General features: G+C 45.0%; 1 protein-coding gene across 1 annotated transcript; it reads left to right on the top strand.

Moving 5' to 3' along the window:
• Positions 1-2,615: 2,615 nt before the first annotated feature.
• Positions 2,616-27,243, top strand: slc7a8a (solute carrier family 7 member 8a). Its single transcript, XM_031791922.1, has 11 exons — positions 2,616-2,751; positions 8,456-8,660; positions 10,061-10,212; positions 19,170-19,295; positions 21,683-21,836; positions 22,634-22,757; positions 23,895-23,998; positions 24,478-24,574; positions 24,861-25,010; positions 25,219-25,396; positions 26,788-27,243. The coding sequence occupies exons 1-11, from the start codon at positions 2,616-2,618 to the stop codon at positions 26,949-26,951; spliced, it is 1,590 nt and encodes a 529-aa protein (XP_031647782.1). The 3' UTR covers positions 26,952-27,243.

Genomic DNA, 27,243 nt, shown 5'->3' on the forward strand with positions numbered 1-27,243 from the left:
TATGGCTAGACTTTGACCGGTCGCAAGGTTCATTTCCTCTGTTACAGCATCTCACCACTATCAAACATCAATCATGTCCATTATAGCAGAGGTGAGGCTCTCGATGTACACAGTCTCAAGGCCTTAGACACCTGCTATGATTCGGCTATACATCTTCAAAGACAGCTGGCCAGTAAATAAACACCTGATTTACACACACACACACACACACACACACACACACACACACACACACACACACACACACACACACACACACACACACACACACACACACACTCAGTCAAACTCTTAGCAGATAATCAAGGATAGCAGCAAGAGAGTAGCATATCAGCCAAACCCAAGAGACCTGCTAGAGACACATTTGCATACACAGTGTGCATGGTGTGTGGTGTGTGTGGTGTGTGTGCATTGTGTATGTGGCATGTATGGTCTGTGTGCAATGCCAACAAGGTTGTCATAGGGGAAGTCAGAGAAATGCACTCTCTCCACCCTACGTTACATACAGTGCCTTGGGAAATTATTCAGACCCCTGGACTTTTTCCACATTTTGTTACGTTACAGACTTATTCTAAAATTGATTAAATAAAAAAACATCCTCAGCAATCTACACACAATACACACACAATACACACAATACACACACAATACCCCATAATGTCAAAGCGAAAACAGATTTATAGTCATTTTGGCACATTTATTAAAAATAATATACAGAAATACCTTATTTACATAAGTAATCAGACCCTTTTCTATGAGACTCACCTTCCAACAGGACAACGACCCTAAGCACACAATCAAGACAACGCAGGAGTGGCTTCGGGACAAGTCTCTGAATGTCCTTGAGAGGCCCAGCCAGAGCCCAAACTTGAACCCAATCAAACATCTCTGGAGGGACCTGAAAAACAGCTGTGCAGCAATGCTCCCCATCCAACCTGACAGAGCTTCAGAGGATCTGCAGAGAAGAATTAGAGAAACTTCCCAAATAAAGGTGTGCCAAGCTTGTAGCATCATACCCAATAAGAATAGATGCTGTAATCTCTGCCAAAAGTGCTTCAACAAAGTACTGAGTAAAGGGTCTGAATACTGATGTAAATGTCATATTTTCTGTTTTTATTTTTCTTATAAATGAGCAAAATTAAATAAATAAAATAGTTTTTGCTTCTTTGTTTTGGGATATTCAGTGTAGATTGATGAGGGGGGAGAAACAATTTAATCAATTTTAGAAAAAAGCTGTAGCATAACAAAATGTGGAAAAAGTCAAGGGGTCTGAATACTTCCAGAAGGCACTGTATGTATGTAGGCTAATGGTATAGCTACTACACCACCAGCAAACACTAGAGGTGCAAGTGAACGTGCTAGATTTAGGGTCAGGTGTGAGTGAGAGAGAGAAAGAGGGAAAGAAGGGGGAGAGAGAGAGAGAGAAAGGTGGAGAGAGAAAGGTGGAGAGAGAGTTTGTGCAGTATTCCACTATGTGTGTGTGGTGTTTTCTTTGGGTCGTACTGTTTGGAGCAGAGGGGGGTTGAGGGAAAGCTGATTACTTGAATATGGGGAGGAGGGGAAGGGTATACAGGCTGAACTGAAGCCTGGTGGTGAGAAGAGGAGGGGCTAGTGTGGAAAGGGGCGGTCCTACTGTACTCATAATATGAAGGGGACATGTATATTTACCCAATATCGTGCTCATTGTTTAGTCAAACCAAGCTGCAAGGATACAGCTGAAGACCTGAAGACCAGAAAGGACATTGTTATTGAGTTCAGTTTTTGGGTGGGAGACACAGTTGTGTGTTTTTCAACCAGTTTTAATGGTGTGTAAAGGGATGCTCTAAGTCGGGTCTCTGGTGCTCTCACCTGTAGTCAAGGAAGCAGTGAAAGACGTTTTCGTTTTGTTTCAAAACGAATATTTTGTGACAGAAGGGTTCTTTCGCAGTATGTCACTGGAATACGCCATTCTTGTTCACTAAATGGACTATTGAATACCTGTTACTTATTTGGTTATATATTTTCAACAATACGTTGTTTTTTTGTCATATGTCTAGCAATTCAAATAGATTAACTGTGAAATATCACAACTTTGTTACTCAAATTAGACAGTCGCGTTAATAACGGTCAATACGAGATAAAAAGCTGTTATCTCATGTTCTTGTTGTCGTTGCCCGCAGTGCAAACGAGGCATTTTCCGTATTTTATCAACTGATTAGGTAGGCGAACTTGTTGCAATTTCCTTTCCACAGGTAGTGCGCCAGTGCAACATTCTAACAGCAAATACATTGGTATTCTGGACAACATGAGAATACAGGTTTAAAAACAAGTTTACATGACGTGTAACTGCACTGATTTATTGTTATATAAATTAACTATTTGCGGCAGTGCGTTGCCCATAACATCTGAAGGCTCGATTCGAGGTGTTGAATAGACTACACCAGAATACTGCAACGAGTAAACAATTACTTGTATCTACTCATCTTCGACACTTTTGGGCGAAGTGCTGTGAAGTGTGCTGTGTGGTCTTACCGAAGCGCACGTCCAAGTGCTCTTTAGCTATCAATTTAGAGCGACCACAGGCACAGCTGCAGCAGCAAGTGTCACAGCGAGGACTGAACAACTCTATCACCAAAATGACGAACGGACCAAGGCAACGGGGCAGCGCAGCGGCGTCTGGCGGGGATGCTGTCTCCGAGTCCGGGAAGGAGTCAGGAGGGGTGGCTCTGAAGAAAGAGATCGGCCTTGTGAGCGCCTGCGGAATTATTGTTGGTAAGTGTCAAAAATCAAACATTGGATAGGATAATGTCTCTAATAAGGTTCATGCGTACTTTGCAAAGGCTGGTTTGCGAATAAGTTATTAATAGGCATAGTTAATTTTGAATAATAGCCTACTGTGACCCACCTGAGCTTTAGGTACACTGGCTCAGAGAAGGTGTGTGTGTGTGTGTGTGTGTGCGTGCGTTCGTGCATAACTAGTTGGAAAACCAGTGCTATGAGAGTGAATTGGACTGACCACTGCTCAGAGTAGCTTAAAGTGCTTTTAAGTATGGCATAAACATTATGAATAAGATTTGGTTTGGGTAGCATAAGGTCGCTCTCCCACTTACTCAAAATGGGACCTTATTAGTGGATCATTTTAAACATCTTCTAATGTCGGCTAATTATCGTTGATGGCTATTGCATCACTTCAGCAGTTACCAGTCATTCAATTCAATTCGTTCTCTATCTCGCTGTGAGTTCATTAGTCAGTTAATCAGCAACACTTTGATCATCTCTCTAATCTTCAGCCCAAACTGAAACTGTCAGGACATTATCTCCATCATTGCTGTAAATTAAGATGTCTGAGCTCTGAGCTGTAATTTCAAGAAAAAGCAACACTTTTTCACATTTACAATTTCTTTGTAGTTCTAAGTAATTACACCATCATTACCATTAGAAAGTGAAAACCCATGTAACCACCGAACTAGGCTTGTATCACTTGTAAATCTGTTTACCAATACTTATGATCACAGCCATCTGATGTAGTTTATGCTTAGTGAAAGTGATCATCCCAATATTCAAACACATCAGGGCCGGACTTTCTTTTTTTACAAGGAGCTTGTGTATGCACCAGTTGAGAAAGGTATGCACCAGTTGAGAAAGGTATGCACCAGTTGAGAAAGGTATGCACCAGTTGAGAAAGGTATGCACCAGTTGAGAAAGGTATGCACCAGTTGAGAAAGGTATGCACCAGTTGAGAAAGGTAGGCACCAGCACAAAGGAATTTAGGAGCACAATGCAAATCATTTGAGGCGTGTAGATCGATACACAGACAGGGGATTTGTTGTTGTGTGGTCCAGGTGAATCAGTGGGGTGGTCTCTGGTCTTTCAATCTTGAGGGAGATGACTCACTCACTGACAGGTTTCCATGGTAACTGAACAGACTGGATAGTCCCAGGGTCCTTTCTGTTTAGAGACAGAGTTGGGGGTAGAGAGAGAAAGAGCGAGAGAGAGGGGGAGAGGGGGAGAGAGAGAGAGGGAGAGAGAGAGAGAAGGGGGGGGGGAAGAGAAAAAGAGGGAGAGAGAAAAAGAGAGAGAGAAAAAGAGAGAGAGCGAGAGGTGGAGGGGGGTTACAACAGAAAATAAAGCCGATATTGAAGGGAAGGCCCATGGAGACCTCTCCTTTGAGTTCTATTGAATGAGCCTGTATGAAGAGAGCCCCTATGTCCTGACTTCTGCCCCAGAGACTCTCCACCATTCAAATATCATTCATTCATCTCCAACATAAATACTAGACATCGCCATCATTAAAACAGAACGGTTCAAAAACTAAAATGGCACCCTATTCTTAATTAAAGTGCATTACTTTTGACCAGAGCTCTATGGGCCATGGCCCAAAGTGGTGCACTATATAGGGGATATGGTGCCACTTGGGTCACAGCTCACCCAGTCCATAGGTTCTTCATCTTCCAAATATCATTAACAGTTTAACCCACATCATTTAACCCCAATCATGAATGTTTAAAAGAGCAAGCCAAGGATTACCATAGTAGCCTACATGTCATGATGACACTCTAGTCTACAGTAAGGTCACTCTTTCACAAACACATCTGGGCCATATTCATTAATGCACACCGAAGCAAAATGGTTTGCAACAGAAGACGAAAACAAACGTTTCTTAGGGCATAAGTTTAGGTACTGTCCCTCCCTGTTTGAATGTTTTCTTCCGTTCTATGCCAAATGAACGCAACCCTGATCTCTCCTCTTTTCTCACGTGAGAGGCCTTATCGTCAGATGACTGAACTCAAACTGCCATGTTCCAACTCTTCCCTCAGCCTTTGTTCTCTGTTCCCTTGAAGGGGACTGAGGGGGGCGGGGGGGTTATGAGCTAAAGGTACAGTCAGTCAGATCTATTGTGAGTCCACCTTCACCCCCTTCTGGGTGAGGGGGGGCTGAGGGGGGTGAGGAGGGGAAGGTGGCCTAATCAGAGTCAGCAGGTAGGAGTGTCAGTCAGGTGGGTGGATGATGGGGATTGCAGCAGCTCACCACATTCTTCACCTCCCCCTCCTCCTTTCATTCCTTCTAACATTATTTAATTCTTCATTCTTCACCTCTTTTACTCTGGGCCCATTAAACTCAAAGCTGGGCACTGCTGTAATGATAAGTGCTAATTGGCAGCGCTCTCTGAGGTGTGTGTGTCTTAGCGTCAGTGTGTGTGTGTGTGTGTGTGTGTGTGTGTGTGTGTGTGTGTGTGTGTGTGTGTGTGTGTGTGTGTGTGTGTGTGTGTGTGTGTGTGTGTGTGTGTGTGTGTGTGTATGTATGGGTGTGTGTCCTCTGAGAGCTTCTGGACAGTGTCCAAGCAGCAGGTTGCCTCAGCTGGGCAGTTTGTAGAGGGCTTTAGGGACAGGGAGGAAGTGAAAATGCGCTAATCTCCCTGGTCTTTGTAATACCACAGAACCTGCTCACAACTGTAGCGCTACTCTCTGGGTTGTAGTCCCCATGGTACAGATCTAGGATCAGCTTCCTAACCTTAACCATTAGTGTAGGTCTCGGAGAGCCTTTTGCACATTACATCTGTGCTCAGCGTTCACCTGTCTGTGTTGTTCTGGGATGCTTGTCAGTTCATCACAGCTTGGAGCTTGGGCGCTCTGGTCAAGGGCCCTGCCTCTGGTAAGGGGGCAGTAGACTGGGACACACTACACAGCACATTGTTCATGAAAGGGGATCATAAGGCTGAAGTAAGCAATGTATGCGTCTTAAATGGCACCCTATTCCCTATAAAGTAGTAGCACTGTGTTGGGGAATAGGGTGCCAATTGGGATGTAGGCTTTGTCTGAGTAAGTAAGCCTAGCACATGACATGAACAGCTTTGTCTGAGCTGTAGGCCTACCAGCATTGTTTGAGGCCAGTGATGTTTTAGTGTACATTCTCCTGCAGATTACACATGCTGGGTTTGGTTCTTACTTGTTCTAGTGCTTACAGAGACCTTTAGGTTTCATTCCCAATTCTCCACCATTCTCTCAAAGTGTGTGGATGCAAACTCCCCTTCATGGAAACTACCTCCAGCCAATGACTACACCAATCCTACCAGTCCCCTCTCATTGTCCCACCAGTCACCCTATAACCTAACCCAGTCCCCTCTCATTGTCCCACCAGTCACCCTATAACCTAACCCAGTCCCCTCTCATTGTCCCACCAGTCACCCTATAACCTAACCCAGTCCCCTCTCATTGTCCCACCAGTCACCCTATAACCTAACCCAGTCCCCTCTCATTGTCCCACCAGTCACCCTATAACCTAACCCAGTCCCCTCTCATTGTCCCACCAGTCACCCTATGACCTAACCCAGTCCCCTCTCATTGTCCCACCAGTCACCCTATAACCTAACCCAGTCCCCTCTCATTGTCCCACCAGTCACCCTATAACCTAACCCAGTCCCCTCTCATTGTCCCATCAGTCACCCTATAACCTAACCCAGTCCCCTCTCATTGTCCCACCAGTCACCCTATAACCTAACCCAGTCCCCTCTCATTGTCCCACCAGTCACCCTATAACCTAACCCAGTCCCCTCTCATTGTCCCACCAGTCACCCTATAACCTAACCCAGTCCCCTCTCATTGTCCCACCAGTCACCCTATAACCTAACCCAGTCACCTCTCATTGTCCCACCAGTAACCCTATAACCTAACCCAGTCCCCTCTCATTGTCTCACCATCCAAGGGTCACAGAGTTGCTGAACTGAAGCCTTGTAAAGTTGGTGCACTGACTGCACAGTACCAAAGATGTAGTCAACTTACTGGAAGCAGTCGCCTTCTTTAGTCAAGGTTGAGATGAATCCTCCTTTACCCCTCAGCCACTAAGTCAACTACAGAAGTGCACCAGTGAGTACAGTTCAGGATGCATATGGAGGTTTTAAATGCTTGTGTTTTCAGACTGTTCACCCATTAGGGCAACACAGGTCAGGGGTTTAGGTGTGTGTGTGTGTGTGTGTGTGTGTGTGTGTGTGTGTGTGTGTGTGTGTGTGTGTGTGTGTGTGTGTGTGTGTGTGTGTGTGTGTGTGTGTGTGTGTGTGCGTGGGTATGTGCGTGGGTATGTGCGTGGGTATGTGCGTGTGTGTGTGTGTGTGTGTGTGTGTGTGTGTGTGTGTGTGTGTGTGTGTGTGTGTGCATGGGTATGTGCGTGGGTATGTGTGTGTGTGTGTGTGTGTGTACAGGTAAGTACACACACACACACTGTCTTACCTGTAGAGGAATGTTGAAGTAAAAGAGAACACACACACCAAACCCTATTCAAAAAGTCTATATCAATACCTTTGGCTTTTGTACTGTGTATTCTCCTCAGTCAACTCTGACTCTGCAAGTTCTAATATACGATCTTTAGCCCTGGCGTGCTATTCGCTGTCAAGGTTTATGAGCCAATCAGTCAGCTGAATCTGATTCTCAACCCCCGACCTCTGACCCCTACTGCTTCTTCAGATCTCTGATGGGGTGTGAGTAGTTAACCTGTCATCTAAACCAAGTCTAACCTAACACACACACACACACAGTCTCTTTCATGTTTCCTAGCTCTATAAACTGACTGCCAGTCTGATGCTTATATAGGCTGTCAGGGCATTGTTCCGATGTAGTGTAGGGGCCTCCTTAGTACACACCCACACACACACACACACACACACACACACACACTCACCTCTCCCCCTTTCTCTCTCTCTCTCTCTCTCTCTCTCTCTCTCTCTCTCTCTCTCTCTCTCTCTCTCTGTGTCTTCTCATCCTCAGTGCTAACTCAGCACATTGTGTTTCCACTCTGTCTGCTGGCTGGCTGGCTGCTCACTGCTGTTAAAATTAAATTCTCCCCTCTCTCTTTCTGTGTCTCTCTGTCTCTCTCTCTCTCTCTTTCTCTTTCTTCTACTTTATCTGTCTCCTTCGTCCTCACATTTTCCCTCTGTCATCCATTGTTCACTACACCACTCTTTAAATCCCAACATTCTGTTTGTCCCCCTCCGTTATTATCCTCCTTCTCTTCTCTAGGAAATCTGCTAAAAGGCTGAGCAATCAGATGTGTTAATGGAACATCTGGGTCAGAACCTCCTCCTCCCCTGGGTATGGTAACACGGTGTTGTCTCTCAGAGGTATAGAGCTCATGATTGGAAGAGGGATTCTGAACTGTGATTTTGTTACACACATTGTTTAGAATCCCACATTAAACTACCTCCATTGCTTCCACTCTGTTCCCCCCAATTGACCTCCTGATTGCAAACCTGTGACGAATGCTGGTGTCACGTCGATAACGTTCCCTTCTCCCATCGTTATTAGATGGTGGAACTGATGTTCTCTCACCCTAATGTCTCCATCCCCCTTCAGCTCTTCCTGCCTATGAATAACACTGGTGTCACGCTAGTAACCCCACCCCCCACCCTCCCTCCCTTCTCCTCGGTACCTCAAATAACTGTTGGTGTCACTTCAATAACCGTCCCCTCTTCTTCTCTCTATCCTAGGTAACATCATCGGGTCGGGGATATTCGTCAGCCCTAAGGGTGTGATGGAGAACGCCAGTTCGGTGGGTCTGGCGCTGATCGTGTGGATCGTCACTGGCATCATCACGGCCATCGGGGCGCTGTGCTACGCCGAGCTGGGTGTCACCATCCCCAAGTCAGGGGGAGACTACGCATACGTCAAGGACATCTTCGGAGGACTGGCAGGGTGAGTGGCTGGATCTATGGTACTTGGTGACCTTTGACCCACGACTGTATTCACTGATCTAACTCTCTCACTCATTCTTATCCTCTCTGGTATCCTCTGCCCAGGACATATCACCAATCCTTTGTCCACATTGATTAATGTGTTTTGTAGTGTTCGCCCAGACGGTTAACACACACAGATCTTGTGTTGTAACAGTCTGGATCCATTTTGTATCAGAGTATTTTCAGAGAGGAATCCACCCAGACCAAAACACCTCAGACTATTGTTAGTGTCCCGTCAGTAGATCAATGAGAGGTTTACAATGAAACTAACTTTTACCCAGAACTAACTGATATTCTCCGTTTGAAGGCTTTGTTTAGTATGTTAGAATGGGTCTCGTACGGTTTCCTGCAGATGCCTCAGATGTTTAGGTTTGAAGTTCTTCGGGGCACATACTGTTTCCTTCTCTCTGTGATACCAAGTTACGATCAAGGAGTGTTTGTTTTGATGGTGTACTGTGTAAGAGTAGGAGGGTACAGCAGAAACAAGGTTGTTGATAACGACACCCCTGCGTTGCCGGGTGGTGGGGGTGGACTCTTCCGCAGAGTCTTTCCATAGGTGTTTGTGGATGTGCCCACCCAATTGGTGTGGGGGTGTCAGGCCAGGCATTCCAGTACTAGCCATAGTGGTACTGACACTCAGTCCTGATGATGTACTATCACACATGGTTAGCAAATCAATTCCTTAACTGAGGGCTCAGCTTTGGAGCTTTTCTTTAATCTTACACACGTATTGCCTTGTGAACATTTTGTTAACACACACATAGACACACTCTGGCTCAACACCGGCTCACACACACACGCATGCACACACACACACTGTTTTTGTGAGTAACAGCTTGGCTAACATGGGGAACGCAGTGAAGCATAATGACCGCTCCAGAAGTTGGTGGAGAATTTTGGGAAAAAACATTTTCTGATGTGGTCTCCTCCTCTAGTCAGATAGATATCGCTGCCCCCTCCTTAACACACACATCCACTCTCTGAGTGAGTGAGTGAGTGAGTGAGTGACCTCTATCCCTCTAAGAGTAGCTCTGCCCCTTCATGATTTATACAACACATTGTTATCCAGTCCTACTATGTTTTAAACACACTATCTGAGGGTGTGTGTGTGTGTGTGTGTACGTACATACGTCAGTGTCTACATGCTGCTCATAACCCTAATTTAGCCCTTCCTCTCCTCTCCCTCCCTCCATCTCTCTTCCTCCCTTCCTTCCTCTCCTCTCCCTCCCTCCATCTCTCTTCCTCCCTTCCTTCCTCTCCTCTCCCTCCCTCCATCTCTCTTCCTCCCTTCCTTCCTCTCCTCTCCCTCCCTCCATCTCTCTTCCTCCCTCCCTTCCTCCCTCCCTCCTCCTCCTCTAGATTCCTGCGTCTGTGGATCGCAGTGCTGGTGATCTACCCCACCAACCAGGCGGTGATCGCCCTCACCTTCTCCAACTACGTCCTACAGCCCCTCTTCCCAACCTGCTTCCCCCCGGAGAACGGACTGCGCCTGCTGGCCGGCGTCTGCCTACGTGAGTACCCTGTACCCTGGAGGGAGAGGTGGGCGGGGGGGGGGTTGAAAAGTTGAATAGATTGAATGTGAGAGAGTGACAGGGAGAGAAAGATAGAAACAAGAGGGAAAGAGAGAGAGCTTTTTTAAATACGTTTTTTTCCCATGTTTAGCTATGCAATGATAATGCAATTCTATGCTACAAATTACTGCAAAAACTATTTTAGCCTTACTTGGACAACTTAGAATGGTTTGTTCTCTACTCTGTGTTTTGTCAACTCTCTGCATGTCAGAGATGTTTTGTTTGTAGGAAACCCAAAAAATTCTGTTGTGTTGGTGTAGTAGTAGAGCCTCTTCGTGCAGGAAGAGTGGAAAGGGCGGGGAATGGACATGCGAAAGAGAGAGGAGTAAAACATCAACAGATTGTTCCTTCACAGATCTGAGAAAACTGGAATCAGTGCAAGCAGTAGCTACATCTAGTCTACGTTGTATTGCTTTCACTTATTCAATCATATCAGATCTGTGAAGGAGGGCAAATAGTGGGGAACAACTTCGTGAGGTTGAATTTAACCCGGGTCTCTTTCTGGTTCACTCACCCTTCACACACACTTTCTCTCTTCATCTCTCTCTCCATCTCTCGCTCTCTCTCTCTTCATCTCTGTCTCTCTCTCTCTCTGTCTCTCTCTCACTCTTCATCTCTCTTCATCTCTCTCGCTCTCTCTCTCTCTTCATCTCTCTCGCTCTCTCTCTATTCATCTCTCTCTAGCTCTGTCTCTCTCTCCATTTCTCTCTCTCTCTCTCTCTCTCTCTCTCCATCTCTCTCTCAAGCTCTGTCTCTCTCTCCATCTCGCTCTCTCTCTCTCCCTCTTCATCTCTCTCTCCATCTCTCTCTCTCTTCATCTCTCTCACCCTCTCTCTCTTCATCTCTCTCTCTCTCTCTCTCTCTCTCTCTCTCTCTCTCTCTCTCTCTCTTCATCTCTCTCTCTCTCTCTCTCTCTCTCTCTCTCTCTCCATCTCTCTCTCGCACGCTCTCGTCATGTATCTTGCTCTTTCTCTCTTCATCTCTCTCTCTGTCTCTCTCTCTTCCTCTGTGTCTCTCACTCACATCCTCCTCCTGCCATACTTTCTCTTCTGTTCTTTCAGTAACATACACTTGTGACTCACGGTCAAAGAACATGTAAGAAAAAGTTAGTGTTGGTGACAGACTTCTCTACAAACCTCACACACGTAGCCCAAATACCACAAGGTGGGCTCAGACAGGCAGAGAGTGACAGAGAGAGAGAGAGAAAGAGATGGGAAGAAAGAGAGTCAGAGAGAGAGAGAGAGAGATGGTTAGAGAGAGAGAGGGCGAGAGAGACAGAGACAGAAACAGAGATAGAGACAGCGAGAGAGAGAGAGAGAGATGGGGAGAGAGAGAGAGAGAGATAGACCGACAGTGTGAAGCTAGTTTGTGAAAGCAACAACAACCTCCCAGATAGGTTCAACATGTTTTCTTCTGTCTGTGAAATCTTTCCCCAAAACCCATAAGAACTGTTTAATAATATTTTATTATGAGTTGATCTCATCAATAGGTTTTTGTAACTGGCTCGATTGTTACTGACGAATAATTGCTGTGGGAAACTGTTCTTTCGTGTCACCATTCAAGCCCAGTACCCACTTTAGCTGGAATGCACTGGTGGCTATTCTGTTGCCCTGATGTTCTTCAGTTAGAGCAGGATACTATGATAGCTTGGCAGTGCAGACAGACAGACTCCCTGTGGGCGTCTTCGTGCCGTCCCGATCGTGAACCCAGTCACACAGTCTTCCCAGCTGGGATTGTTTCAGTAATTAGAGAAGATCTGGGGGCGTTGTATTCACAAAGATTCTCAGAGTATTGAAGTGCTGATCTAGGATCAGGTCCTCCCTGTCCATAAAATGATGATAATCAAACAATCTAAAGGGCTAAACTGATCCTAGACCATACATAATGTACCTGTTTTCTTCCCTGAAGCCTAATGCTATCCATAATGCCTCTGGGGGAAGATGTGTTGAGACTTGACAGAAAGATTCATTTTCCTTGGCCGAGAGTGTTTCCTACACCGATGATGATGTGCAATAGTTTTAGAACACTGCAATCTGATTGGCCGAGGCGATAGCCCTAATCTGTGTTTCCTTGAAACGAATTGGTCAGATGTTGTCAAGCAGAATGTCGAAACTCAGCGTCACCGCTGTTGTTTTTTACCCACTTATTCCCCTGTGTTCTGCTGTTGTTCTGCTGTTGTTCCTCTTACAGCCAGCGGTGGAAAATAAGACAACTGGATGAAGGGTTACTTTAGGACAAGTTCCTTTCTCTCTCTCCTTCTCTTTCATGCTCCTCTTCCTTCTCTCTCTTTTCCTCCTCTTTCTGCTGTTCCTCCTCTTCCTCTGTTGTTTTGGGTTCCTCTGTGGCCCTGCATGGACGGTACAGTCTGTATCTCTGTATCTCTGACGGTGGTTTCAGGGACATTCTGTATGTTGTGCTATACAAGGGGGTTTCATGTGTCTAGGAGAGTCGTGAGAGTCCAGATATTATTTTCCTCCGTTTCTTTAAGTATAGGGATGTAGCCCTTGAGAAATTATATGCTACAGATGGTTTTTAACATTTTTTATTTCACCTTTATTTAACCAGGTAGGCTAGTTGAGAACAAGTTCTCATTTACAACTGCGACCTGGCCAAGAACAAGCACAGCAGTTCAACACATACAACAACACAGAGTTACACATGGAGTAAACTAACATACAGTCAATAACACAGTAGGATCTTCATTTGAGGCCGTTTGCTACAACAGGAAAAGAATCCTTCAGCAACAGGAAATGTGAATTATTATGTGGATTATAATTCATGGACGTTGTTGTAGGGGTTGATACATTTTTCGTGTGGGCAAATCAAGTCTGAATTTTCAAAGTGGAAATCACAAACTTTAGAAGCCTTTTTAAAAAATCAAATTCACTACAAGTTAACATTATTTCCTGCCCATCAACAGAAGAGTGAACAAATGAAATCCTACATTTGTATCTACAGCAGGCATAGATGGGGGGGGGGGGGGGGGGGGGGTTGCTGTACCTGTATATGGTGCTGGGTGACCACTTTTGCTGACTATACACAAACAAAAAAACAATCAAGTATATGTATGTATGTATATACTGTTTGTTTTCTTGAGTTTACCTTGATCCCCTCCCCCTCCTGGGCACCCACTCGTGTTTTTCTAAACACACAAACACCAACAACTCGTTGGTCACTGGGACAGACTGCTGCTGCAGCAATGAAGAAACATTAGAAAAGTGTTGAGTTTCAAAAACATGTTCCAGCCCCCATCCCCCCACCCTGTCTCCCCTGTCTCCATGGCCTGGAGCAGGGTGGAGCGCGGTGGAGCGGGGTGGAGCGCGGTTGCGTGTTGTCTTGTTATTGAACAGTCATGTTATGGAGCTTCTCAGCATGTTGCAGTGTGTGCTCAGTATAAAAACTGTTTCCCAGGTGTTAACCTCAGCCAGACCACATATAGAAATGGGAGTAGGATATAGGAATGGGAGTAGGATATAGGAATGGGAGTAGGATATAGGAATGGGAGTAGGATATAGGAATGGGAGTAGGATATAGGAATGGGAGTAGGATATAGGAATGGGAGTAGGATATAGGAATGGGAGTAGGATATAGGAATGGGAGTAGGATATAGGAATGGGAGTAGGATATAGGAATGGGAGTAGGATATAGGAATGGGAGTACGATATAGGAATGGGAGTAGGATATAGGAATGGGAGTAGGATATAGGAATGGGAGTAGGATATAGGAATGGGAGTAGGATATAGGAATGGGAGTAGGATATAGGAATGGGAGTAGGATATAGGAATGGGAGTAGGATATAGGAATGGGAGTAGGATATAGGAATGGGAGTAGGATATAGGAATGGGAGTAGGATTCATGTTGTTTTTATTCACGGGACTATGAGATTCAGTTGGGATGATTTAGAATGTTCCCTGCACTGCAGCACAGGTCAAATGTATATATTTATTTTTGAATGTGCTGCAAAGTGGATATAACTGCAGTGTCAGGCGTATTTCAGAAATCTCACAGATATCTTCCATTACATAGGTTATTGTTACTGTAGATGATTGCAAACACACTTGCTGCTTGGCGTCACCTGTGCTGTATGTTTTTTATTACACACACACACACACACTGCTCAGCTCCTACTCCCATGTAGTGTAGATGCAGTTTGTGTTAGCCTGATCCCAGATCTACACTTCATGTGCTTTAGTTAACTTCTGTATTGTAGAGGAGCTACAGCACAGACCTGGGACCAGCTAACAACCCTCCCACCCCAGACCCTTTTCCTCTCCTCCTCCTCTCTCCGTCTCTGTCTAGCTGAGTAGCCTGTCTCTGTTCCTTGGCAGACTGACCAGAACAGATAAGCTCGGAGGTATTTCTAATGTAATGTGTGTGTAATGTGATGTGTGTGTAATGTGATGTGTGTGTGTAATGTGATGTGTGTGTAATGTGATGTGTGTGTAATGTGATGTGTGTGTAATGTGATGTGTGTGTGTGTGTAATGTGATGTGTGTGTAATGTGATGTGTGTGTGTGTAATGCGATGTGTGTGTAATGTGATGTGTGTGTTGTGTAATGTGATGTGTGTGTAATGTGATGTGTGTGTAATGTGATGTGTGTGTAATGTGATGTGTGTGTGTGTAATGTGATGTGTGTGTAATGTGATGTGTGTGTAATGTGATGTGTGTGTAATGTGGATGTGTGTGTGTGTAATGCGATGTGTGTGTAATGTGATGTGTGCAACAACAGGGTCGTTAGAGGGTCCTGTAAACCTTATTCAGGTCCGACTGCTGCCTCTATCTGCACCAATAATAATACATACTTCTGTCTGCACCAATAATAATACATACTTCTGTCTGCACCAATAATAATAATACATACTTCTGTCTGCACCAATAATAATACATACTTCTGTCTGCACCAATAATAATACATACTTCTGTCTGCACCAATAATAATACATACTTCTGTCTGCACCCAATAATAATACATACTTCTGTCTGCACCAATAATAATAATACATACTTCTGTCTGCACCAATAATAATAATACATACTTCTGTCTGCACCAATAATAATACATACTTCTGTCTGCACCAATAATAATAATACATACTTCTGTCTGCACCAATAATAATACATACTTCTGTCTGCACCAATAATAATACATACTTCTGTCTGCACCAATAATAATACATACTTCTGTCTGCACCAATATAATACATACTTCTGTCTGCACCAATATAATACATACTTCTGTCTGCACCAATAATAATACATACTCCTGTCTGCACCAATAATAATACATACTTCTATCTGCACCAATAATAATACAGAATTCTGTCTGCACCAATAATAATACATACTTCTGTCTGCACCAATAATAATACATACTTCTATCTGCACCAATAATAATACATAATTCTGTCTGCACCAATAATAATACATACTTCTATCTGCACCAATAATAATAATACATACTTCTGTCTGCACCAATAATAATACATAATTCTGTCTGCACCAATAATAATACATACTTCTATCTGCACCAATAATAATAATACATACTTCTGTCTGCACCAATAATAATACATACTTCTGTCTGCACCAATAATAATACATACTTCTGTCTGCACCAATAATAATACATACTTCTATCTGCACCAATAATAATACATACTTCTGTCTGCACCAATAATAATACATACTTCTGTCTGCACCAATAATAATACATACTTCTGTCTGCACCAATAATAATACATACTTCTGTCTGCACAATAATAATACATACTTCTGTCTGCACCAATAATAATACATACTTCTGTCTGCACCAATAATAATACATACTTCTGTCTGCACCAATAATAATACATACTTCTGTCTGCACCAATAATAATACATACTTCTATCTGCACCAATAATAATACATACTTCTGTCTGCACCAATAATAATACATACTTCTATCTGCACCAATAATAATACATACTTCTGTCTGCACCAATAATAATACATACTTCTGTCTGCACCAATAATAATACATACTTCTGTCTGCACCAATAATAATACATACTTCTGTCTGCACCAATAATAATACATACTTCTGTCTGCACCAATAATAATACATACTTCTGTCTGCACCAATAATAATACATAATTCTGTCTGCACCAATAATAATACATACTTCTGTCTGCACCAATAATAATACATACTTCTATCTGCACCAATAATAATACATAATTCTGTCTGCACCAATAATAATACATACTTCTATCTGCACCAATAATAATAATACATACTTCTGTCTGCACCAATAATAATACGTAATTCTGTCTGCACCAATAATAATACATACTTCTATCTGCACCAATAATAATAATACATACTTCTGTCTGCACCAATAATAATACATACTTCTGTCTGCACCAATAATAATACATACTTCTGTCTGCACCAATAATAATACATACTTCTATCTGCACCAATAATAATACATACTTCTGTCTGCACCAATAATAATACATACTTCTGTCTGCACCAATAATAATACATACTTCTGTCTGCACCAATAATAATACATACTTCTGTCTGCACCAATAATAATACATACTTCTGTCTGCACCAATAATAATACATACTTCTGTCTGCACCAATAATAATACATACTTCTGTCTGCACCAATAATAATACATACTTCTGTCTGCACCAATAATAATACATACTTCTATCTGCACCAATAATAATACATACTTCTGTCTGCACCAATAATAATACATACTTCTATCTGCACCAATAATAATACATACTTCTGTCTGCACCAATAATAATACATACTTCTGTCTGCACCAATAATAATACATACTTCTGTCTGCACCAATAATAATACATACTTCTGTCTGCACCAATAATAATACATACTTCTGTCTGCACCAATAATAATACATAATTCTGTCTGCACCAATAATAATACATACTTCTGTCTGCACCAATAATAATAATACATACTTCTGTCTGCACCAATAATAATACATACTTCTGTCTGCACCAATAATAATAATACATACTTCTGTCTGCACCAATAATAATACATACTTCTGTCTGCACCAATAATAATACATACTTCTATCTGCACCAATAATAATACATACTTCTGTCTGCACCAATAATAATACATACTTCTGTCTGCACCAATAATAATACATACTTCTGTCTGCACCAATAATAATACATACTTCTGTCTGCACCAATAATAATAATACATACTTCTGTCTGCACCAATAATAATACATACTTCTGCATCATCATGGTGATGTGACAAGTGACAATTGTCTTTTTGATAATGCTTTATCTTGAATACTTGATTTCTGACATGCATAACATCTTGGGACTGTATCAACAGCAGACTAATGAACAAAATACCAAAAGATAGTTTTGACTGGATTATTCCTTTAAGTGCCTTGCTCAAGGGCACATTGACATGTGTTTCACTTTGTCGGCTGGGGGATTCGAACTAGCAACCTTTTGGTTACTAGCCCAATGCTAACCGCGAGGCTACCTGCCACCCCCACTGCACTCTAGAATTTAATACCATCGTGTTTAGCATTAACCTAGTAAGTAAGTAGCCAAGGCAGTGTGAGGCAGTTTGATGTACACACCCTGGACAGGACGCTGGTCTATCGCAGGCCCTTCCGTTAGCCCTGATGTAATGTACAGTGGTGCTGTATTAAGAGGGAGAGAAAAGGGAGATACCTAGTCAGTTGTACAACTGAATCATTTCAACTGAAATGTGTCTTCCGCATTTAACCCAACTGCTCTGAATCAGAGAGGTGCGGGGGGCTGCCTTAATCAATACCCACGTCTTCAGTACCCCAAACGTGAAGGTGCGACAGATTGCAGAACAGACACGCTGAACGTCCAGTCAGTGTCTGTTGGGGAGTGGTCGTTGTCATTGTATCAGAGAAGTTGATAGGCAAGGAGAGAGGGGTCATAGTTCATTGTGATAGTACATGCCTTTCACCTTTTATGACACGTCACACCAGTTGCAGCACAATGTGTGTTACTGTAATCTCCACCACACCCACACACACACACACACCCACACACACAGACACGCCCCCCCCCCCCCCCCCCACACACACACACACACACACCTTCTTCGCCCTCTTTCTATTTGTCCATCCACCTTATACCACTATATCTATCTGTTTCTCAGTCTCTTTCTCCCTCTCTCCTTACATCGTTATTTATAGTACCATCACCTCTACCTGCTGTATGTGACCAATGCTCTCACTGGTTGCTGTTATAAAGCCTTCAAAGGCAAGAACAGAGCAGAGGGGGAATATAGTGTAGCTGTGCACTGTGCGTCTCCCTTTGTGCATTGTTAGCAACAATTCTATACTGACTTGGTGAGAATTGTATGGTGAGAATTCCTCCAGTCCGCAGTAATGTTTATTGTACTGGGAATCACCATTGTATTCATCTGTTGTTCTCAGTAGCCTGATGTAGCAGAGAGCAGCGGAGGACATGAATGGATGGAACACAACGCCCAGTGTGAATTGTATTTTGTTGATCTCTGTAATGTTTCTCGCAATTGGATTCCACAAGCTTTCGTGGCTTTATAAGTCCCTATCTTATAGTGTCACAGTAAAAACACCTGGTACGACAACTCCACCGCCGCTGACCGCAAGGCACTATGGCGGGTGGTACGCACAACCCAACGCACCCCTGGGTGCTCACTGCCTGCCCTCCAGGACACCTACAACACCAGGTGTCTCAGGAAGGCCAAGAAGATCATCAGGGACCTGTTCTCCTCGCTTCCATCACTCAGACGCGCGCAGTACAGGAGCATCATGGCATCAACTTGAAACGTAAAATAACTCATATTTAATCGATAATAACACTCTCTCTGTCTCTCACAGTGTTGTTGACGTGGGTGAACTGCTCCAGTGTGCGATGGGCCACCAGAGTCCAGGACATCTTCACAGCCGGCAAGCTGCTGGCCCTGGCTCTCATCATTATCATGGGCATCGTGCAGATCTGCAAGGGTAGGACTAGGTTCCGTGTGTGTGTGTGTGTGTGTGTGTGTGTGTGTGTGTGTGTGTGTGTGTGTGTGTGCGTGCGTGTGTGTGTGTTTGCGTGCGTGCGTGTGTGTGTGCGTGTCAATACGTGTGTGTGTGTGTGTGTGTGTGTGTGTGTGTGTGTGTGTGTGTGTGTGTGTGCCAATACGTGTGTGTGTGTGTGTGTGTGTGTGCGTGCCAATACGTGTGTGTGTCCCTACACAATCTGTGCCGCTGCATCTTTCTAATCTCTCTCTCGATCCAGAGACACAGAGTCACATCCCATCACTGGGTCACTGGGGACGCAAAGTCTGGGGCCCAAATGGCACCCTATTCCCTATATAGTACACTACTTTTATTCAGAGCCCAATGGACCCTGGTCAAAAGTAGTACGCTACATAGGGAATAGGGGTGCCATTTGAGACGTTGCCATAGCCTCCCTCTGGTAAAACTCACAGAGCTAATAGGGTTTTAATGTAGTTTCCATCCCAGCGTGTCTCTGTGGTTTAGTTATCATAACAGTCGTGAGGCTCAGTTATGAGAGACGGATAGAGACAACCGTGACAATAGGGGTGTGGACAACAGCAGAAGAGGAGAAGGAAGACCGGACCAGGAGAGGAGAGGAGAGGAGAGGAGAGGAGAGGAGAGGAGAGGGAGAGGAGAGGAGAGGAGAGGAGGGAGAGGAGAGGAGAGGAGGAGGAGAGGAGAGAAGAGGAGGAAGGTAGAGGAGAGGAGGGGAGGAAGGAGGATTCTGAGTGTTGGTGTTAAGAACATAATGGGTGGAGAGGTATGGGAGATTCACCCACCAGAGAGAGAGAAGAGAGAGAGAAGGAGAGAGGGCCATGTCAGTTCATATTGGCATGCCAATGAAAAGGTGAGCCAGGGGAAAGAAGACAGACAGATTGGGTTGGGCTACAAAGCAGACATGTTGTACAAACCAATGTCTGTCCTGTCCTGTCTGTCGTCTGTCTGTCTGTCTGTTCTGTCTGTCTGTCTGTCTGTCCTGTCTGTCTGTCTGTCTTTCTGTCTTCTGTCTGTCTGTCTGTCTTTCTGTCTGTCTTTTTGTCTGTCCTGTCTGTCTGGCTGTCTGTCTGTCTGCCTGTCTGCCTGTCTGTCTGTCTGTCTGTCTTTCCTCCCAACCCTACATAATCGTAATTCTAAAGCCTCTGGTCCTCTTCTCCTCCAGTGGAGGTACTATTGGCTGAGCCAGCGAATGCCTTCGAGCCCTTCCAGGAGTCGACGTGGGACTGATAGCCCTGGCCTTTCTACAAGGCTCCTTCGCCTACGGGGGATGGAACTTCCTCAACTACGTCACTGAGGATGCTTGGTCGACCCTATGTGTAAGACACTACCATTAGTAGTGCCTCCCAAATGGCGCCCTGTTCTCTTTGTAGTGCACTACTTTGGACGCAGGGCACATAGGGCTCTGTCACTACATCACTGAGGATCTTGTGTCGACCGCTATGTGTAACACATATCAATTACTACAACCGCTTGCCTCCCAAATGGCACACTGTTCCCTTTATAGCGTAGTGTTTTATAGGGCACATAGGGCTCTGGTCAAAAGTTATGCACTAAATCAAATTGTATTTGTCACGTGCCGAACAGGTTACCTTACCGTGAAATACTTTCTTATGGGCCCTTTACTAAATAAACTAAGGTAAAAAAATGTTATAAAAAGTAACACAATAAAATGACATAACAATAATGAGGCTATATATCTGGTACCGAATCAGGTTAGTCGAGGACATTTGTACATGTAGGTAGTGGTAAAGATAACTATATAATATGTTGTACATGTAGGTAGTGGTAAAGATATATATAAGATGTTGTACATGTAGGTAGTGGTAAAGATAATATATAATATGTTGTACATGTAGGTAGTNGAGGAGGAGAGGAGAGAGAGGAGAGGAGAGGAAGAGGAGGATTCTGAGTGTTTGGTGTTAGAACATAATGGGTGAGAGAGTATGGGAGATTCACCCACCAGAGAGAGAGAGAGAGAGAGACGAGGAGGGCCATGTTCATGTCATATTGGCATGCCATGAAAGGTGAGCCAGGGGAAAGAAGACAGACAATGGGTTGGGCTCCAAAGCAGACATGTTGTACAAACCATGTCTGTCTGTCCTGTCCTGTCTGTCTGTCTGTCTGTCTGCTTCTGTCTGTCTGTCTGTCTGTCTGGTCTGTCTGTCTTCTGTCTGTCTGTGTCTTGTCTGTCTGTCTGTCTGTCCTGTCTGTCTGTCTGTCCTGTCTGTTCTGTCTGTCTGTCTGTCTGTCTGTCTGCTCTGTCGCTGTCTGCCTGTCTGTCTGTCTGTCTGTCTTTCCTCCCAACCCTACATAATCGTAATTCTAAAGCCTCTGGTCCTCTTCTCCTCCAGGAGAGTACTATTGGCTGGAGCCAGCGAATGCCTTCGAGCCCTTCCAGGAGTACGACGTGGGACTGATAGCCCTGGCCTTTCTACAAGGCTCCTTCGCCTACGGGGGATGGAACTTCCTCAACTACGTCACTGAGGAGCTGGTCGACCCCTATGTGTAAGACACTACCATTAGTAGTGCCTCCCAAATGGCGCCCTGTTCTCTTTGTAGTGCACTACTTTGGACCAGGGCACATAGGGCTCTGTCACTACATCACTGAGGATCTTGTCGACCGCTATGTGTAACACATATCAATTACTACACGCTTGCCTCCCAAATGGCACACTGTTCCCTTTATAGCGTAGTGTTTTATAGGGCACAATAGGGCTCTGGTCAAAAGTTATGCACTAAATCAAATTGTATTTGTCACGTGCCGAACAGGTTACCTTACCGTGAAATACTTTCTTATGGGCCCTTTACTAAATAAACTAAGGTAAAAAAATGTTATAAAAAGTAACACAATAAAATGACATAACAATAATGAGGCTATATATCTGGTACCGAATCAGGTTAGTCGAGGACATTTGTACATGTAGGTAGTGGTAAAGATAATATATAATATGTTGTACATGTAGGTAGTGGTAAAGATAATATATAATATGTTGTACATGTAGGTAGTGGTAAAGATAATATATAATATGTTGTACATGTAGGTAGTGGTAAAGATAATATATAATATGTTGTACATGTAGGTAGTGGTAAGATAATATATAATATGTTGTACATGTAGGTAGTGGTAAAGATAATATATAATATGTTGTACATGTAGGTAGTGGTAAAGATAATATATAATATGTTGTACATGTAGGTAGTGGTAAAGATAATATATAATATGTTGTACATGTAGGTAGTGGTAAAGATAATATATATTTGACTTATTTCTCCCCATCCCTCCATTCCTCTCTCTATTCTAGGAATCTTCCTCGCGCCATCTTCATCTCCATCCCCTTGGTGACGTTCGTCTACGTATTCGCTAACATCGCCTACGTCACTGCCATGAGTCCTCAGGAGCTGCTGGCCTCCAACGCTGTTGCCGTGGTGAGTAGCTCCACCCACCACCCCTGTCAGAAAGAAGACCAACGTGCTCTGGGTTATTCATAGTCAGTATTGCAAAAGGCCTCTGGCCGCCCCTTCTGGTCACTAAGAGTTAATGCTCTTCAAATTAAACTGAGTATTGAAGTGTGTAGTAGCATCACAGTAACACAATCAATAATTATCCATTTTCCACTCTTTTTTCAATTTTAGTATATAAACATGTTTGTGATATTTATGTAGCTATGCATCAGTTCATTGAATGTCTGAGTGTGTGTTTAACCATCTCTTCCCCCCCCTCTCTCCCTCCCTCTCTCTCTCCTTCCCTCCCTCTCTCTCCCCTCTCTCCCTCCCTCCCTCTCCCCTCTCTCCCTCCCTCTCTCTCTCTCTCCCTCCCTCCCTCCCTCTCTCTCTCCCTCCCTCCCTCCCTCCCTCCCTCCCTCCCTCCCTCCCTCCCTCCCTCCCTCCCTCTCTCTCCCCTCCCTCCCTCTCTCTCCCCTCCCTCTCTCTCCCCTCCCCCTCTCCCCTCCCTCCCTCTCTCTCTCTCTCTCTCCCTCCCTCTCTCTCCCCTCCCTCTCTCTCTCCTCCCCCCTCTCCCCTCCCTCTCTCTCTCTCTCTCTCTCTCTCTCTCTCTCTCTCCCTCCCTCCCTCTCTCTCCCCTCCCCCTCTCTCCACTCCCTCCCTTTCTCCCTCCCTCCCTCTCTCTCCCCTCCCCCCCTCCCCCTCTCTCCCCCTCCCTCCCTTTCTCCCTCCCTCCCTCTCTCCCCCCTCCCCCTCTCTCCCCTCCCTCTCTCTCCCCTCCCTCCCTTTCTCCCTCCCTCTCTCTCTCTCCCTCCCTCTCTCCTCTCTCTCTCTCCCTCCCTCCCTCTCTCTCCCCTCCCTCTCTCTCCCCTCCCTCTCTCTCCCCTCCCCCTCTCTCCCCTCCCTCCCTTTCTCCCTCCCTCTCTCTCTCTCCTTCCCTCTCTCTCCCCTCCCTCTCTCTCCCCTCCCCTTCTCTCCCCTCCCTCCCTCCCTCCCTCCCTCCCTCCCTCCCTCCCTCCCTCCCTCTCTCTATCTCTCCCTCCCTCCCTCTCTCTCTCTCTCTCCCTCCCTCCCTCCCTCTCTCCCTCCCTCCCTCCCTCCCTCTCTCTCTCCTCCCTAAAGACATTTGGTGAGAAGCTGCTGGGAGTGATGTCATGGATCATGCCCATCTCTGTAGCTCTGTCCACCTTCGGAGGGGTTAACGGATCCCTCTTCACCTCCTCACGGTCAGTGTCAACATCCCTTTAACATCCAGGGTTTATCTGCTGATCTCTCCTTTAATAACCAGGGTTTATCTGCTGAACTCTCCTTTAACAACCAGGGTTTATCTGCTGAACTCTCCTTTAACAACCAGGGTTTATCTGCTGATCTCTCCTTTAACAACCAGGGTTTATCTACTGATCTCTCCTTTAACAACCAGGGTTTATCTGCTGATCTCTCCTTTAACAACCAGGGTTTATCTGCTGAACTCTCCTTTAACAACCAGGGTTTATCTGCTGATCTCTCCTTTAACAACCAGGGTTTATCTACTGATCTCTCCTTTAACAACCAGGGTTTATCTGCTGATCTCTCCTTTAACAACCAGGGTTTATCTGCTGAACTCTCCTTTAACAACCAGGGTTTATCTGCTGATCTCTCCTTTAACAAGTTTGTGTTGCAGATTAAATTGGTGTTCATTCTGATTATCTATCTTTCTCTCTAACAGGTTGTTCTTTGCTGGAGCCAGAGAGGGCCACCTCCCCAGTCTTCTGGCTATGATCCATGTGAAGCGCTGCACCCCCATCCCTGCTCTGCTCTTCACTGTGAGTACCAACACCATCCTTTTCTATCTCAGACTGTTTACCAATTTCCCTGTCCATGCCACAAATCTAAAGTTCAATGAAGCCAGCCTTTAAAATGTCATTGTCACAACCCACTGGGAACACACTGGTTGAATCAATGTTTTCATGTCATTTCAATGAAATTACGTTGAACCAACGTGGAATAGACGTTAAACTGACGTCTGTGCCCAGTGAGAAGCTTCTAGCAAGCAATCTGATACCCTCTAACCTCTCTCTCTCTCTATCCATCTCTCCCTCCCTGCCCCAGTGTCTGTCCACCCTGCTGATGCTGTGCACCAGTGACATGTACACCCTCATCAACTACGTGGGCTTTATCAACTACCTCTTCTACGGGGTCACTGTTGCCGGGCAGATTGTGCTGCGCATCAAGCAACCCGACATGCACCGACCAATCAGGGTGAGTTTCCTAGGAGACCCATTCCTGACATTGGGTTCTATTAAGTTCTACAGAGGCTAGACTTTCTCCCACGTTTTTATTTGACCTTTTTGTTATGTTCTCAGTGTTTAGTCAATCTGACCCTAGGTGTTCGAGGGCCTAGTATATGCATTCTTATTGTGGTTTGCACAATGACTGACTCCACCATCTGTCTCTCTCCCTCCTACAGATCAGTCTGGCATGGCCTGTGATCTATCTGTTGTTCTGGGCCTTCCTGCTCATCTTCTCCCTGTACTCTGAGCCCGTGGTGTGTGGCCTCGGTATGGCTATCATGTTGACTGGAGTACCTGTCTACTTCCTGGGTGTCTACTGGGACAACAAGCCCGCGTGCTTCAACACATTCGTTGGTACGGCAGTCTTGTTCTAATTCCTTCAACTTGATTTATTTATTTAACCTTTATTTTTAGCAGGGAAGTCCATTAAGAATAACTTCGTATTGACAAGGATGGCCTGGAACTTCCTTAAAGGTAGACTCGGCAATATGACGGCGGTTCAGAAAGTAAACATTATAGTGGGTCAAGTTCCACAACAACTAAGAGCGTTGAAGTGCGAGGCTCAACTTCTCCGTCGTTTTGGTGCCCTGGCTACCACTCTGTGTACAGCGTGAAGCTGTGTGCGACTGTGTGAGAGCGAAGTCTTGCATCTCGCTCATCTCAATATCTGCGGTGCTGCTCGTGGCAACGTTCAACTTTCAAAAGCATTGTTATTATTATTATTCATATGACTTCTAGTCACGTGACATTATGGATGTTGATTCACAAGATATCACTACTAACACGGATTCTTCTTCTGACTCGTGGCTCTTTTCCCTTATGACTCCTTACACTGGATTCACTTCCTTGGCTTCTCTCTGTATCTACTGGGCGTTGTACTCTAGACTGGTATCCTAACCTCTCCCCTTCTCTCTGTATCTACTGGGCGTTGTACTCTAGACTGGTATCCTAACCTCTCCCCTTCTCTCTGTATCTACTGGGCGTTGTACTCTAGACTGGTATCCTAACCTCTCCCCTTCTCTCTGTATCTACTGGGCGTTGTACTCTAGACTGGTATCCTAACCTCTCCCCTTCTCTCTGTATCTACTGGGCGTTGTACTCTAGACTGGTATCCTAACCTCTCCCCTTCTCTCTGTATCTACTGGGCGTTGTACTCTAGACTGGTATCCTAACCTCTCCCCTTCTCTCTGTATCTACTGGGCGTTGTACTCTAGACTGGTATCCTAACCTCTCCCCTTCTCTCTGTATCTACTGGGCGTTGTACTCTAGACTGGTATCCTAACCTCTCCCCTTCTCTCTGTATCTACTGGGCCTTGTACTCTAGACTGGTATCCTAACCTCTCCCCTTCTCTCTGTATCTACTGGGCCTTGTACTCTAGACTGGTATCCTAACCTCTCCCCTTCTCTCTGTATCTACTGGGCGTTGTACTCTAGACTGGTATCCTAACCTCTCCCCTTCTCTCTGTATCTACTGGGCGTTGTACTCTAGACTGGTATCCTAACCTCTCCCCTTCTCTCTGTATCTACTGGGCGTTGTACTCTAGACTGGTATCCTAACCTCTCCCCTTCTCTCTGTATCTACTGGGCGTTGTACTCTAGACTGGTATCCTAACCTCTCCCCTTCTCTCTGTATCTACTGGGCGTTGTACTCTAGACTGGTATCCTAACCTCTCCCCTTCTCTCTGTATCTACTGGGCGTTGTACTCTAGACTGGTATCCTAACCTCTCCCCTTCTCTCTCTCCAGCCAAGATGACCTACCTGGGCCAGAAGTTCTGTGTGGTGGTGTATCCAGGGGAGACGAAGGGAGGCGAGGAGGCAGGGAGCGGGGAGGAGTGCGAGCAGCTGAAGGAGTCGCGGGCTCCTCTCTCGCAGGAGGACGGCGAGACACAAAAGTCTGCAGACTGCTGAACACACACCTTGACTAACCCCCCAACACCTCAACATACACACACAGACACACACAAACTCAGAGAAACACACTCTCGTTGAGGTAGTCAAAGTTTCAGGTATATCACTATGGCAGAGGGGAGTTAACACCCACACACTCACAGACTTGGAAACATTCAGTGACACACACTGTTATTTTAATGTGTTCAGAAGTCTGATTGTAGCTTTGTTTCAATCACGAATGCTGTGCCAAATAGAGAAACGGAGGAGATGGGGGTGGGAGGAGGTGGGAAGGAGGAGGAGATGGAGGTGG

The sequence above is a fragment of the Oncorhynchus kisutch genome, linkage group LG16, assembly GCF_002021735.2.
Source record: "Oncorhynchus kisutch isolate 150728-3 linkage group LG16, Okis_V2, whole genome shotgun sequence".
NCBI lineage: Eukaryota > Metazoa > Chordata > Actinopteri > Salmoniformes > Salmonidae > Oncorhynchus > Oncorhynchus kisutch.